Source organism: Eublepharis macularius, chromosome 4 (assembly GCF_028583425.1).
Source record: "Eublepharis macularius isolate TG4126 chromosome 4, MPM_Emac_v1.0, whole genome shotgun sequence".
Taxonomy (NCBI): domain Eukaryota; kingdom Metazoa; phylum Chordata; class Lepidosauria; order Squamata; family Eublepharidae; genus Eublepharis; species Eublepharis macularius.
Genome location: NC_072793.1, coordinates 156,658,462 through 156,673,767, shown reverse-complemented (window position 1 = coordinate 156,673,767; position 15,306 = coordinate 156,658,462). Strand labels below are relative to the sequence as shown.

General features: G+C 46.0%; 1 protein-coding gene across 2 annotated transcripts; it reads left to right on the top strand.

Moving 5' to 3' along the window:
• The first annotated feature begins 2,062 nt into the window (after positions 1-2,062).
• On the top strand, positions 2,063-9,942 carry LOC129326965 (cholinesterase-like). Of its 2 annotated transcripts, none has more exons than XM_054975309.1 (4): positions 2,063-2,170; positions 5,249-6,743; positions 9,046-9,209; positions 9,835-9,942. In XM_054975309.1, exons 2-3 carry the CDS (start codon positions 5,257-5,259, stop codon positions 9,203-9,205), a joined length of 1,647 nt encoding a protein of 548 aa, XP_054831284.1. In that variant the 5' UTR covers positions 2,063-2,170; positions 5,249-5,256; the 3' UTR covers positions 9,206-9,209; positions 9,835-9,942. The 2 variants fall into 2 exon arrangements, with proteins under 2 accessions (XP_054831284.1, XP_054831285.1); XM_054975310.1 differs by having other exon boundaries at positions 2,071-2,170; positions 5,229-6,743.
• The last annotated feature ends 5,364 nt before the right edge of the window (positions 9,943-15,306 follow it).

Sequence of the window (15,306 nt, the reverse complement as noted above, 5' to 3'; positions counted from 1 at the left end):
GAGTTTGTTAATTCCATCTTTGCCTCCCAGAAGGGGAAGTTAAATTAACAGAGCCTTCAGGGAGGTGAAGATGAAATTAACAAACTCTCTGAGGAGCACTCTGCTGGCATTGTCTTTTTAAACTATCCTTGTGTAATGTGTCTCGTGTATAGTGACTCTAAGATGTCTTGTGTAGAGAGAGACTACCTCTAATAGGTTATGGAGCTGCAGTCTCCTTAATAACAAGTTGACCTTTGCTTTCCACAAAGGTATCAAGCAACAACCAGTGAAGACACTCTGAATATTTGTGTTCTCTGTTACACCTGTGTGTTCAGTTATACGAATCTTAGTATTGTAGAATCATGGAAGGGGTCTTACAATCTAGTCCAATCCCCCACCCAATTCAGGAACAGCCTAAAGCCTCCCCGAGAAGTATTCGTCCAGCCGCTCCTTGAAGACTGCCATTGAAGGGGAACCCACCACATCCCTGGGCAGCCGATTCCACTGCTGAATTGCTGCTGGCAGAAGCAGAGCAAACAGTGCAAGAATGGGGGATGGGATGGATGCCGATCCTGCCTGTTCCGGTGCCGCTTGCTGCTGCTCCCATACCATGTCCCCTGTTTGGAAGTAGTCAGAGTATGACTGACCTCAGAAGCTGTGGGACGTAGATATGCCTCTAGGGCAGTTGAACAGATGATTTCATGGTCACCACGAGAATTTTCTAGGCCTGGTAGAGTATTGGGCTGGGAGGAGAAAAATCTGGAGTGTGCACTCAAGGTCCCATGGAAATCCCTTTGGTCGTCTGATGATGGTACTTTGACTACATGTTCCAATAGCCTGCAGCAGCTTATGTCCACTGCTGCTCTCTTTAGCCTCTTGTCTTTAAAGTCTACTGTCATCAATACTAAGGGGCATTGGCTGCTTCCATACTTGGGCAGCAGCCATTATTGGTGCAGGAGCGGGTTCTGGCATCTGTATACCCCATCCCTAAACTGCTCACTGCAGCCTCTGCTCTGCTCTGTCGTATTTGCGAAACACAGACACGACATAGATTGTGGCAGACCGCTCTCACCCAGCCCTGCAACCCTTCTTTCCCCGTCCATTTCCCTTTCCCTGCTGAGCTGTTCTGTGCTTATAAAGCTACATGGTGCCTCTGCTGGGAAAAGAACCCTTTAAAAGAACCCTATAAAAGCAGGAGAGGAGGAAACGCTGAACTTAGAACCAAGCTAATTGTTACTTTTTCATGAGTTTGCCACAGAGCCAATGTGTTCCCAGCAGCTACACAGCAGCAGCTATGGGGAATGGCTTCTAAAAAAAGGAGAACCCAAATGGGCTCAGAACACTGCTGAGCCCATTTGGGCACCCCTCCCAATTCATTTTCCTCCCCCCCATTCATTTTCCTGTGTGAAAATGGCATTGGAGGGAGTTATTTCCCTATTTTTCTGTTCCATGGGGAGTACTTGTGTACATGAAAACGGGAAAATAACTCCCCCAACACTGTTTTTGTGAGGGGAAAATGTCTTTTGGGGAAGGCAGAAGTGGAGCCTTCCATTCTGAGCCTGTTTGGGCTATCCTTTTTTCCCCTTTTTTCAAAGAAGCAGTTCCTTTCAGCTGTCAAGTAGGTGCCCTCACCTGGATAGCTCAGGAGAGCCTGATCTCGATAGATCTCAGAAGCTAAGCAGGGTCGGCCTTGGTTAGCAATTGGATGGGAGACTTCCAGTGAAGACTAGGGTAGCAGTGGCAGGCAATGGCAAACCACCTCTGTTAGTCTCTTGCCATGAAAACCCCACCAGGGGTCACCATAAGCCAGGTATGACTTGATGGCACTCTCCACCACTGTGTAGACATAGGCAACACAAGTTAAAGAAAAAAGTAATATCTAGCTTGGCTCTGAGCTGTGTTGTGTTGAAAGCAGAGCTTAATTCCATTTCAAGTAACTGAATCCTCTTTCTTTCAGTGCTCTATATCAAAGCAAAGTCTTTGACCCTTGCATGGATTTCTCCATTCCCAATGTGTACCCTTCCTCCCACTGCATGAGCAGAGTCCAAGTGGTCATTGCTCTTTCCGTAGCTACATATATGTAATTGCTCCCTGGTTATTATAACAGCGGCAGGGAGCACATCAGCTACCCTCAGGTTCACTTTGGATTGAGCTGTGCAGGAGCGGCAAAAGTCCATCAGGGAGAAGGAAGGTAAGTCCACACAGTCCAGAAAATTGACCAATCTTTAAGAAAGAGACAGTGATTCAGAAAGGGATCTGGAACAAAAATCAAAGCAAGGACACTGATCTCCAGCACCTTCTCTGCCTGCCGTGCAAGCCCTAGCTCCCCTTGTGGATTTTTGGAACACAGCTGATCTGGTTTGGCCCCCTACCATTGAAGCTTTGGATAAATGACATAGCTCAAAAAAATTCAGCTTGGTCAGTTTCTGCAGTCTCTGGATCACAGTGCTTGACAATCGTCATTGTGCTACCCAGGACTCACCTTGGCTTGTGTGACCCTTGTCTCCAGGTAGGGTTACCTTTTGCTGTTAACACAGGGGAGCTGTGTCAGTAATCTAGTTAATGCTTGGAATTACAGCAACTTTATTTGAAATACAACCCCCCCCCTTTCCATAGTCTGACCCTCCTCAGAGAATTTGACTTCTAGTCTGGACAGCTCCCTGTGAAATCTGAATGGTACATGGGTTCTACAGTAGGTCTGCAATCTAGGATTCGTAAGTTTTTCCCCTGCTTAGAGACAGGTGAAGGATAGTGATTATCTGCCACAGTGCATGGTTTATTTGGATTTAGTAGTATAATGGCATAGAGTGCAGTCTTAAACTCGTGTCCTCATAAATAAATCCCACTGAGTTCAGAGCAAGAGTCCAGTAGCACCTGTAAGATTAACAAAATTTGTGGTAGGGTATGAGCTTTCGTGAGCCAAAGCTCACTTCTTCAGATACCAGAAGAAGAAGTGAGAAGTGGGAGAGTGTCTGTGCATGGGCTTTTTCACAAAATGGGGAAACCTGCAGAAGTCCTTGAATGTGCGTGCAGAATCTGTGTGTGTCCACTCGTATACACACAGAGTTCTGTTCAGAATTTGAGCTGAATGGGAAAGGCAAGCAGGTGTAATCCTGCTCCATTCTATACAGGGCAAGTTCCAGGTTGGGGGGGCAGGCACAGAGTCTCCTGGGGTTCCCTCCCCTTTCTGCCAATTATCATCGCCTCATTTGCTCCTCTATTACTGTCCACCCACCTGCATGCCCCCCATCTGCCCGCATGTCCTATGTTCACACTTGCCCACATACTTTTTCCTCAACAGCAGTGGATAGTACATGTAGTTGGGACTTCTGCCACCATGACCTCCAGGAACACTGCTGTGTACCTCCCACACATAACACTGTGATAAGCAACAGCCTGGAATATGGGTGGCCAAGGGCTTGCAAGTGAACAAGTGGGGGAAGGCTGCAAGGGTGAGTGACGGGAAAGGTGCACAGGCAGGAGATAAGCGGTAATGGGTGTGCCAGAAGCCCTGGGCCCTGGCAGCTGCCCCACCTCAGAGTATGCTGATGCCAGCCTGACTTCTATACGCAGTCAGTGTATGCTGGAAGAAAGGTTTGAACAGAGCTAAGATAATATTTTGTACATGCAGTATTTATTTATTTAGAAAATCTGCTTGCCCCTCCAGATCTGAGCAAGACAGCTCACAACAATAAAACAAAACCTAGCAGATAACAAAAACAATACGAGCAAATAGTAGCAATACAGACATATCAATAAAACAATCCAGGTTAACAGCCAATAATAGCAAGCCAGGGGATAAAAGCGCATGATACAGAGCCAAAATGATAGATTTAAAAAAAGAAAGATAAATAAAGCAGTCCTCAGGCTGGGAGCTGAACTGTAAATACTTGGTATAGCCTGCTGATTACTGTCTGTGCCCACTAGGGGCAGCACTCGGGAAGCTTGGCCACGGCCTCCTGGGGAAAGCATGAAGTTTAGGGTTGCCAGCCTTCGAGGAGCCTGGAAATTTCCCCGAATTACAGTGAATCTCCAGTCTACAGAAATCAGTTCCCCTGGAGAAAATGGCTGCTTTGGAGGGTGGGCGCTATGGCATTACGCTCCACTGAGTTCACTTTCCTCTCTAAATCCTGTTCTCCCTAGACTCCACCCCCAAATTTCTAGGATTTTCCCATCCTGGAACTGGCAACTCTAAATGCCAGAGAAAACTTTGGGTTTTCTCAGTCCCACCCGCACAACGGCCATTTTTTTTTCTGACCGTGACCTCGCAGCAGCCATTTCCTCCCCCGTCTACTTCCCCGTATATCTCCACTCCTGACTCCAGCATGATGAGGTCACTTCTGAGACATCATCAGTGGAGCGTAAGAGGCCAGGCAGGCCGGCCGGCCGCTCCTTGGGTGTGTGGCAGGCCAGGCAGTTGGGCAAGCAGGCTAGGCGCATGCTGTGCAGGAGGCCAGACAACTAAGGGCCAAGCTACACATGACGAATGACACTTGAACGGCAAGTGTATTTCTCCCTGTTCACTTGCCCTCCACTCAATCCACTTGCTGTTCAAGTGTCATTCGTCATGTGTAGCTTGGCCCTGAGTGTGTGGGGCCAGCTGCTTTCTGGTGAGCAGGCCAGCTGCACCCCAAGTGCATGGTAGGCCAGCCTGCTCACCTCCCCAGGTGTGCGAGAGAGCCAGGTATCCAGTTTTTCAACTTTGTTTCCCCTGGACAGTCTGCAAAAATACTGTCCTGGGGAAAAATGGACACCTGGCAACCCTAAATCAGAAAGCACAAGACAACAAATGAACAATACAATAGGATTAGGGTCTCAGAACTAGGGAACAGTGCGAACAGTAAACTGTCTAAGGCAAGGTATTGTATAAACCATACAGAAAATGGATTACAAGGTATAAGACCTTGCTTGGCGTCTGAGATCTGATGAGATCAGGCTTGCCTAGGCTATCTAGATTAGGGCCTAACTCTGCTCACAGTTGCACTGTTAAAAACAGGTGTGCTGGATAGGTCAGACCAGTAGTGCATCTAGTCCAGAAGGCCTACACGCAAGGTAAGCGGGAGAAAGCCTTCCTCTCTTGTTGTATCCTAACACTAATATTCAAAGGCCTCTGAACATGGAGGTTCCATTTATCCAGCATCCATTCATAAAAAAAAATTCTGAGTAAGAAAAAAAAGTTTTTTCTCCGTCACAACCAATCATGGGTTAGATTGAAGCAACAGTCTGATATTTCATGTAACTTCCTCTAGGACTTTTCCCTTCCTTCCAGCTGCTGCAATGTCTGGTCTCTGCCTTTCATTCTTGTGCGTTTTCCTCCTTTTCCCACTGGATTCCAACTCTGCCTCCGGAGAAGACGACACCGTAGTGGTCACCAGCAGCGGCCCTATCAAGGGCAGGCACCTCCCTGTTGGCTCTGGCACTGTGACTGCTTATCTGGGTATCCCCTACGCAGAACCACCTTTGGGGAAATTGCGTTTCCAGAAGCCCATTCCTCATCAGCCTTGGAGCCAAGTCTTGGAGGCTACCAGCTTTGGCAACTCCTGTCCCCAGTTCTCTCTTCATGGTTTCCCTGACGCAGATATGTGGGCTATCAACCCACCACTATCAGAGGACTGTCTCTTTCTGAATGTCTGGGTACCCCATCCACGGCCTCCTACCTCAGTTCCTGTCCTTGTCTGGATACATGGCGGGGGGTTTATCACAGGCTCTTCTTCTCTGGCTTTGTATAATGGTGCATCCTTAGCTGCTGAGGAGAATCTCATAGTGGTCTCTTTGAATTACCGCTTAGGGATTCTAGGCTTCCTTTCATTACCACCAACTGTCCCAGGGAACAGGGGTCTCTTGGACCAACAGCTGGCACTGAAATGGGTACATGAGAATGCAGCTGCCTTTGGAGGAGATCCCACTAAGGTGACCATTTTGGGACAGAGTGCCGGAGCAGCCTCAGTGCATTTCCATCTCCTCTCCCCAGGAAGCCAGCCCCTTTTTGCCCAGGCTGTGCTGCAAAGTGGATCTGCTAATGCCATCTGGGCTTGGCTGAGTCCTGAGGAGGCCAGACAGAAAGCCCTTACTTTGGGCCAGGCCCTGGGCTGCACTCAAGATCAGGACGCTGCTCTGGTGACATGCCTACAGGGAAAGGATGTAGCGGAATTCAGTCAGTATGAGTTATCTGCACTTAACAACACAATGTTTCTGGATATTCCTTTCTTTCCCACAACTGATGGAGAGTTCCTCCCAAAGGACCCGCAAAAGCTTCTGGAGGCTGGGAGCATTCCGACGAAACCAGTTCTCATCGGTACCACTTCCGATGAAGGGTCTACCTTTGTGCCGTACGCTTTTCCTGATGCTAAAGATGGGTTGATAACTTGGGAGCAGCTGTTGGAGGGAGTGAAAAGGACAGTACGAAAGGCCACAAAAGAAGTCATTCAGGCTGTGGCACTGAAGTACAGCGAAGACGACCGTGGCCCAGCACGCTACCGCCAGGCCCTGGTGCAATCTAGCAGCGATTACTTCTTTGTATGCCCAATAGCAGAATTTGCTGCAAAGTTGAGAGAAGCCGGGAGTCCTGTGTACAGTTATTTCTTCTCACATCACACTCTTGGTTCTGTTTGGCCTGAGTGGATTGGGGCGCCCCATGGAGCTGAGCTGCCTTATTTATTTGGTTCCTGGAAGTCAGTGCTGGTTTCCAACCAAACATTCACGGAGGATGAGGCTGCGCTGAGCCACAGGGTGAAGCAATACTGGGCCGAGTTTGCTAGAAATGGGTATGGCACTAACTTCTCTGCTCATGTTCTTCTGCTTTCCTCAATAGTCATGCCCCTTTTAGAAAAAGACTTGAATATGTGAAAGAAAATGCACACCGATCCCTTCACTAAGACAAATCTCTGTATTAAGCAGCACACAAAATGGCACCCAGATAAGATTGTTTAATTCAAGCAAGCTGTCAATATTTTATCTGTGGGTAATATGCGGCACCTATGGCATGACCCAAGTTTTGCAGTATGTTCCTGAGATATTTAGTTATTTATTTAAATTTATATCTCGCCTTCCCCGCAAACAGGCTCAGGGCAGCTAACAACATGAAATACAAATTGAAAACATCATAAAAGTATAAAAATCAATTCAGTAATCCCGGATCCAGGCGCCATTATAGAAAGACCATACAAACCACAGCCACAGCCATGATACAGGGCCCAGGGTGGCAGCAAATGGATATCTTATCTAGGGTTGCCAACAAGCCACAAGAAAACTGAGGTGGCCTGATTCTGTGCCTTGATATGCAAGAATTGGTATCAAGAATGTGCATGTAAAACTTCTGATGTGAGGTAAACAGTCCTCATCAGATGTTACCTTCATGTGAATCCAGAGCCTGTCAACCGTAGGTATCAGAAGTGTTAGGTCTCTGCAACGCATCTGATATATGCAGTCTCTGTTTTGTGTAAAATGGGAACTGGGTGTATTGGATGAATGGCGGGGATGGCATGCTCCCGATACACATGGTTGGTGTGTTCCCAGTTCGCATGAACATAAGCTACTATCACTATCCGATATTTATTACATAGATGTCAGGAAAGTAGATAACTCTAATCCAGAGTTCCTCAATGTGGCACCAATGGGTACCATGTGACCTGCAATTACTTCCCCTGACGCCCACCAAACGTTATGAAAGTAGGCAGACCACTGTAAGACAGGGTTCGCTATAGGCTGCCCACATTCAAATGAAAGAGTTTCTCACAGTTGCAGTAGCAGCTGCAGGCAACTGCGAGAAGATCATGAGGACTGGTAGTCTCCCAGCCTTTCCTTAGTCAGTGTGTTTGGCTCTGCCTTCTAAGGCAGCCATTTTACATTGGTTCCATTTCCTGCGGCAGCCATTTTGGGGTGGTGTTCACCACATCCTCACAAAAGTCCAATAGTGGCCACAGGCTCCAAAATATTGAGGACCCCTGCATTTAATCAAATATCTGAGAAGAAAAGCACACTCATTAACATTAGCAGTGTATGCAGATTTAATACTTCTGAATGCCAATTTAAATTTGCTCATTAGCTAATCTTAAGGATGTACAAGTTTAAGTAATTATTATTTGGTACAACTAAAACTCTATGTGAGCCCATACATCTTTTTCCCTACAAGACTTCAAGAGGTGGGTTAAAACTTTCAGATTTAATCAGGGGTCTTTTTTTTTTTTAGGGGCATGAGTTTCAGCTCTCATGGCTGCTATATCTATTTTAGTGCAATAGGGTTGCCAACACTAGGTTGGGAAATTCCTGGATATTTGAGGATGGAGCCTAGGGAAGGTGGGTTGGGTCCTCAGCAGGGGATGGGAGGGACCTCAGCCGGAATGCACTTCCAGTCTACCCTCTAAAGCTAATGTTTCCAGTAGGGAAACTGATCTCTGCTGCCTGAAGATCAGTTATAATGCTGGGAGATCTCCAAGCTCCATTTGGAGTTTGGCACCGGCAACCCTATTAGCACGATTCTAAACTGAGTATCTGTTGAAGTCAATGGGCTTAGAAGAATGTAACTCTGCTTTGGATAGAACTGTATGCCTGCTATGTTATGGTTTTCAGCCACCCCATGAATCTCTTTGAGCTACCAATGTATTAAAAATAGTAAAGAGTTCAGTATCACCTTTAAGACTAACCAACTTTATGGTAGCATAAGCTTTTGAGAACCCCACAGTTCTCTTCGTCAGATGCATCTGACGAAGAAAACTGTGGTTCTCGAAAGCTTATGCTACCATAAAGTTGGTTAGTCTTAAAGGTGCTACTGGACACTTTACTATTTTGCTACTACAGACTAACACGGCTAACTCCAATGCATTGAACTAGCAAATTGAGCTAGGTAGCAAACTTACGTTGAGGTGTAAGTAATTCACGTGCAATGTAATTCCTTATTGTTTTCATTAGTAAGATACGAATATTGTAAGGTTTTCTCTGGGCTTGAGCATGCCATGTTGCAGGAAATACATTTTAACATAAAAAGAATGAATAATTTCAGTATGCTGCACAGCTTACACAAAATATCCTGTACTGTGTTAAGATTTTTTTTTTTCATTTCCTGCACAGGAATCCTAATGGGGTAGCAGCCAATGAGGTTCAGTGGCCACTCTACAATGCCACAGAGAAGAACTTCTTTCTCCTTGGCACTGAACCACCCCAAATTTTACAGAAATCACCTGCCCGACGTTGTTGCTTCTGGAAAACCCAGGTTTTGAATGTTGTGTAACCAAGTGCGTTCAACTGTTATGTTCACACTGTGTGATTTTGGATTGTGGGGGCCTGATATCTCATGAGAGAAATTTTTCTAGAAAATTTGGCTTGGCTTGGAACTAGTGCCTCCTAAATGTGAAACAATTTATAGGCTTTAATTCATTATCCATCCCTCAGATGTTGGGGCTGTTTGCATACAAATCTCAGCAGCTGAATAGGCAACAAGCATGTCCCAATATAAGAAGTGGTTTAAAAAATTAGTTCAGCAGTTCCAAGATTTTTTAACTGTAATCTTTTCAAAAAAAAATTCCAGACCTTTAAAAACATTTTTCTCTTTCTCTGGCCAAATTTAAGCTGTATAGACAGTTCCTTGTGCCTCACCCCTCCAGCCTTATGGCATTTCTGGATCCATTCCTGCCCAAGCCCCCTTCTTCAATGTTCTGGAATGTTCTTGAATAAGAAACTACCATTTTAAATAAGAGAGATGCCATAAATGCAGGGCTATCTGTCAAGGGAACTTTAACACATAAAGTTCACCCACATGATTTCTTGCCATTCCTTCTGTATATATCTGGTTTCTGAACAGGTCTCTTAATCTGCCCACATTGCAGTTTTGATCACACCATGTTCTTTTGTTGGTTGTAGGTACTGATGGACTTTATACTCCTTAAGGACAGGACTAGATGTTTCCAAGAAGTCTGGGAAAGGACAGGAAAATGTTCCCTGCTGAGTAATAAAGATTCATTTCTTGTACAGAGGTTGTTTGCTGCAAACTCACTAACAAGGGTCTAATTAAAACACAAGGCCATGGCTTCTTGATGCACTTTCTAAAGGCTTCAGCCACATAGGCTGATTCCACACACGTTGGATAATGCACTTTCAATGCGCTTTATCAATCGTTTGAGGTGGATGTTTTGTTCCACACACAAAAAAATCTGTTCCAAATGATCTATAAAGAGGATTGGAAGTGCATTATCCAATGTGTGCGGAATCACTCATAGACATTCCACTGTTCTGAGAAGGTTTTTCTAGCTCACTAGAGGTGGCTGTACCTGCAGATCACTTCAAAATCCCATAAATGTTTCTTGAAGTTCCAGTGCAATTTATCTGGGTCAGAGTTAAACCCAGGTTCCTGTATTTATAATGTGACCACTCTTGCAGAACAGGTAAGATGAAGCAAAAATTATATAACAAAAAAAGAAGCATCAGAATATATTCTAGGCAATGCATGGGTATTGGTAGTGATCTACAGACACAGTTGCTAGGATGCTCAAAAAACCTTCACAAAACAGTAGGACTACCCCTTCCCCTAGCTGGACTGGGGAAGGGAAAATGCTGCTGATGTGGATGAGACTGGGAAAGATCTTCCCAGTCCATGTGACTTCCCTGGCTTTGCTGCACTCTTTGCAAAATCATTGTAGTTCAGCAAGTTTTAAAAAGTAGACCGAAAAGTCAGGGGGAAACCATGGCCGTTTCCACATGGCTCCCCGCTGCTCATAACAACCCAGAATATTGTGAAAAAAACACGGACGATCACGTTTTCTCACGCAAGAAAACACGATCTCCTGCATTTTTTTCACGATATTCCGGGTTGTTACGAGCAGCGGGGAGCCGTGTGGAAACGGCCCAGAAGGTGCACAGATGCATCATGAAGTTGTGTGGAAGCAGGCGGAAAAATTTACTTCCTAATAGCTTCCAACCCAGACCAAGTAGCACGTGTGTAAATGACCTTTGGCAGAAGGTTAACAATTTGTTTCCACCAGTCCAAATGCAATCTAGCTTTGCAGACAGGCAGGCATTTAAGGACACCTACTCATCTCTCTTGGGCATGTGCCAAACGTAAGGTTTCCAACTCCTGGTGGGAAATATCTGGAGGTTTGGGAGTGGAACTTGGGAATGGTGGGGTTTGGGGAGGGAAGGGACTTCAGCAGGGTATAATACCATAGACTCCAATCTCCAAAGCAGCTATTTTCTTCTGGGGAACTGATTTCTGTAGCCTGGAGATCAGTTGTAATAGCAGGAGATCCGCAGCCATCTCTGGAATTTGGCAAACCTAGCCGAACAATAGATTGTGCAGGAGTCGGGGTGGCCTTAGCCAATGGCAACCAGGGCAGTTGCCCTAAGCCCCATGGTGTGTGGGGGGGTGGGGGGGGACTGATCATGGCCCCACCCTCCTGATGGAGGGGAGAAAAAAGGAAAAAGGACAGTCTCCTGCTGCTGCTGCTACTTGTGCCCATCCCATCCAGGGCTTGGGCAGCTGGCTCTGCGGTGGCTGCTTGTGTCCACTCCGTTAGGGGCTTAGGCAATCAGCTTCTGGTGAACTCTCAGACCTGCCTCACATGAAGCAAGAGTCACCCTTTGCATGGTCCCAGGAGGAGGGGCCTGCAGGGACCCCCAGTGGGGGTTGGCAGTGATTCGGGGGGCCCATCCTGGACTTCTGTCCAGGGCCCCATATTCACTAAGACCTCCTCATAAGAGGAGATCCATGACTGAATTATCAGATTTTTTGCTTTTAATACATTCTGGAACTGAATTTGATTGGAGTGGTGGTGCTGAGACAGGAGAAGCTAAACACCTCCTGTGCAAGGGTTCCCAGTTGCCTGCCAGTGGTGGGTAATCTCCCAGGGGGTTTGCCGTGTTGCAGTTGGAAGGAAGAGCAAACCAACTGGTGTTTGGCCGCCACCAGCAGGCAACCCGGGAAAGCACACAGCTGGTGTACTCCTGGTGGGGTGCAACGATATCACTTCCTCAAGTGACATTATCTCACCAGCGGTAGGCATGGTCCTGCGCTTCACAGGTGTCTATTTTGCCTTTGAAGAGGCTGAATTGGCCCCGGCTGAAGCACAGGAACACAACGATTTCACTTCCGAGAAGGTATAGACACTTGGCAACCCTATCTTGCACTGTGATCCGAATCTAAAACATTCCTCTCACCAGCTACTTAATCGTCACAGAGGAAAATGAATACAAATACATATAGCCTTCACCTTGCAAAGCTAACTGGATGGGGTAACTCGGACTGGGGAAGCTGCACAAGAGATAGGGTTGAACACCCTACTGCATATACCCACACCTGCCCACCAACTAATTTGACTCTTTAGTGTCTCCACTAGGTGGCCTGATATTCCACAGAATTGCTGTATATGGCAGGATAATGGAGAATTTAGGTAGAAAGTAGCTGCCTTCTGTTCTGTCCCATTGAAGAACAGTTGAATCCAGTCAGATGAGAGACATAGTGGGAGTATCTGAGGCCCAAACTAGATATGACATCCTAGCCCAGAATATATGGGCAGGGGGCACAGGAAGCCTATTTTTGTAATAGAAAAGGAAGTATGTGAGTGAACCTTCCACATCATAAACAGTTATAAATCATACACAGTCATAACCCACAAGATCTCCAAGCTGATACGATATTTTAGATGTTCCTAAGGGTGCTAGTGTATGTATAGGTATGGGTTCAAGAATAAAACATATGACTTATCCTGAAGAGTGGTGGGTCCAAGGTGGAAAATTCCAAAAAAGTAACTCCAAAATGGTAAACATAGGGGATTATGTATTAATTACAATTATAAGCCACAAAGGTGCCTGCTGTATGGCCATGCAGGGTGCCCAGGACACTGCAGGAGCATATTAAAAGTACATGGGGTGGGGGTGGGGATGCACAAAAAGATACTAGCAGCACAGGTTTTAAGAAGAACCAAAGACTGTCAAAGAGCACCTGGTGGGATGTTTTTAGATGGGTAGCCATGTTGGTCTTCAATAGGACAGCAGGATATGAGTCCAGTGGCACCTTAGAGATTGACAAGATTTTCAGGGTATGAACTTTTGAGAGTCAGAGCCTGAGTATCAGCTTCCCTGTGGTAAAACGCTTATCCCAGTGACTGGGCACATTTTATCTGTATGGATGCTGTCCTGTGACAATTCTCTGCACAAGCCACAGAGGCCACTTGGGGTAGCGCTATGAGAGAGATTGTGATTTGAGTGAGCCCAGCTGATACCCTCAAACTCTGCCATTTGGTTGCTCCTCCACTTCCATCTTGAAATGTAAGCCTGAAGGACTCCCTCTATGCTTTCCCTCAGATCATTATGGGGGAAAGCAACCATCCAAATATCCTGCCACACTTCTGGCATTCTGCTTAGTTTGCAGAATGCCAGAAGCGTGGGGGCCCTCCTGCCCTCCTCAGGCAGGCCATTCCAAATGGCGTGGGCCACAGCAGAGAATGCACATGGACGGGCAGCTATTGACCTTACCCGCTTGCAGAGTGGCATCTTCCAAAGGCTTTCCTCAGATGAACAAAGCTCCTGTGGTGAACCATAGGAGGCGAGGCAATCCTGCAGATATGAGGGTCCAAGCCTGGCCATGATATGGGATAACCAGTACCTTGAACTGGATCTGGTTCCTGATTGGCAGCCAATGGAGTGACTGCAGAATGGATGTAATATGTATGTTCCACCTAGTTTCTAATAACAACTGAGCTGCAGCATTCTCTACTAATAGAAGTCTCCAAGTTGCTTTCAAGGGCAGACCCATTAAAATAGTCAAATCTCGTTTTCATGGTATGAATCTAGGTGGCCAGACTGGCAGAGTCAAGGCCATATTCTGGGCTACATGAAGTTAGAAGAAACTTCCAGTCCCCTGTCTCTTTACTGAGCCAGTAAGGATCAACTGAACTCCATTCAACATGGGAAGCACAATGCCTTTCAAGACCTGAGGCTTCCCAACCAGTTTTACCTCTACCTTGTCAGATTTAAGTTTCGATTTGTTCATCTTTAGCCAATTAACCACCACATTCAGGGAGTAGCTCTACCACCATCAGAAGATTTCATTAAGAGATATGGAACTGGGAGTTGTCAGTATATTTATTGATTGGTTGATTGATTTACATTATTTATACTCCAGTTCCAAAACTACAAATTATTTCTCCTTAGGGCTTTACATAATGCTTGAATAGCATGGAAAATAGGACTGTGCCCTGTGGAACCCCACAAAACAAATCTCACACGGATGACAATTGGTCTTCAGTGGCAACTCTTTGAGTCTGGTTCATTAGGAATGATTTAAGCTAGTCCAAAGCACACACCCTGATCCCTACTTCTGCCTCTAAATGTCTCAAGAAAATAGCATGGTCTGTAGTGTCAAAGACTGCAGATAAGAGATGGGCATGAACCAGAAAAAAATGAACCATGCAGGTTGTGGTTTGTCACATTTTACGAACCACGAACTTTCATGAACCTGCCCTGGTTCATGAACCAGTTTGTTTGGTTCGTGAAAATGCCACTTCCAGGCCAGCAAATCACCACTTCCGGGTCACCAGAAGGTCACTTCCGTGTCAGCAGAAGGTCTGCAGAAAGCCCATCCCCAGTTGCCTAGGAAACTGATCGATCGGCGCCAACCTGTCTGCAGTGACGAACTGGAAAATGAACCTAACCGCCCTAAAGTTCGTGGTGGTTCGTCAGAAATGGGCTCTGATGAACTGCCAGTTCACGAACCACCCTGGTTCATGACGAACTTTGGGTTGTATTTCAGTTCATGCCCATCTCTACTGCAGATAGATCATAGGGGCAACAAAGATGCATGCCCTTTGTCTTAATTCAGACAGAGAATATCAACTAAATCCACCAGCACAGTCTCTGTTTCATAGCCCGCCCTGAAACCAGACTGAAAAGGGTCCAGGGCTATTGGAGTTATCCAAGAAGACCTGGCATTGGTCTTCCACTGCCCTCTCAATCACATTGGCAAGAAAGGGCAGATTAGAAACTGGATGATAACTGGCCACATCATTTTTCTGTAGGGATTTTTTTTAAGGTGAATGAATAACTGCCTCGTTGAGTGGAAGAGGAAAGGCACTCTGAGTTGGTGGTTGATTTATGATGATGTAGTCCTTATATCATTATATGATTTCAGCAACCAGGATGCACATTGACCCAGAGCACAACTAGTGGCCTTCACAGATCCCAAGAACCTATCAACATCCATCACAGTAAAATGGTCCATAAATGGACCAGACAATTAGACATTTCTTCTGTCTATGTTACAACCCTCATCCAAACAGGAACATATCTGGGAGCCTTTATCAGCAAAAAACTCTGCAAAAGCATCATAACTAATGGTCTACT

Excerpts from the sequence above, each read along its gene's own strand:
- LOC129326965 (XM_054975309.1), top strand. The coding sequence starts at position 5,257 with ATGTCTGGTCTCTGCCTTTCATTCTTGTGCGTTTTCCTCCTTTTCCCA. Across the intron at positions 6,744-9,045 it reads GCCGAGTTTGCTAGAAATGG|GAATCCTAATGGGGTAGCAG; the intron begins GTATGGCACTAA and ends TTTCCTGCACAG.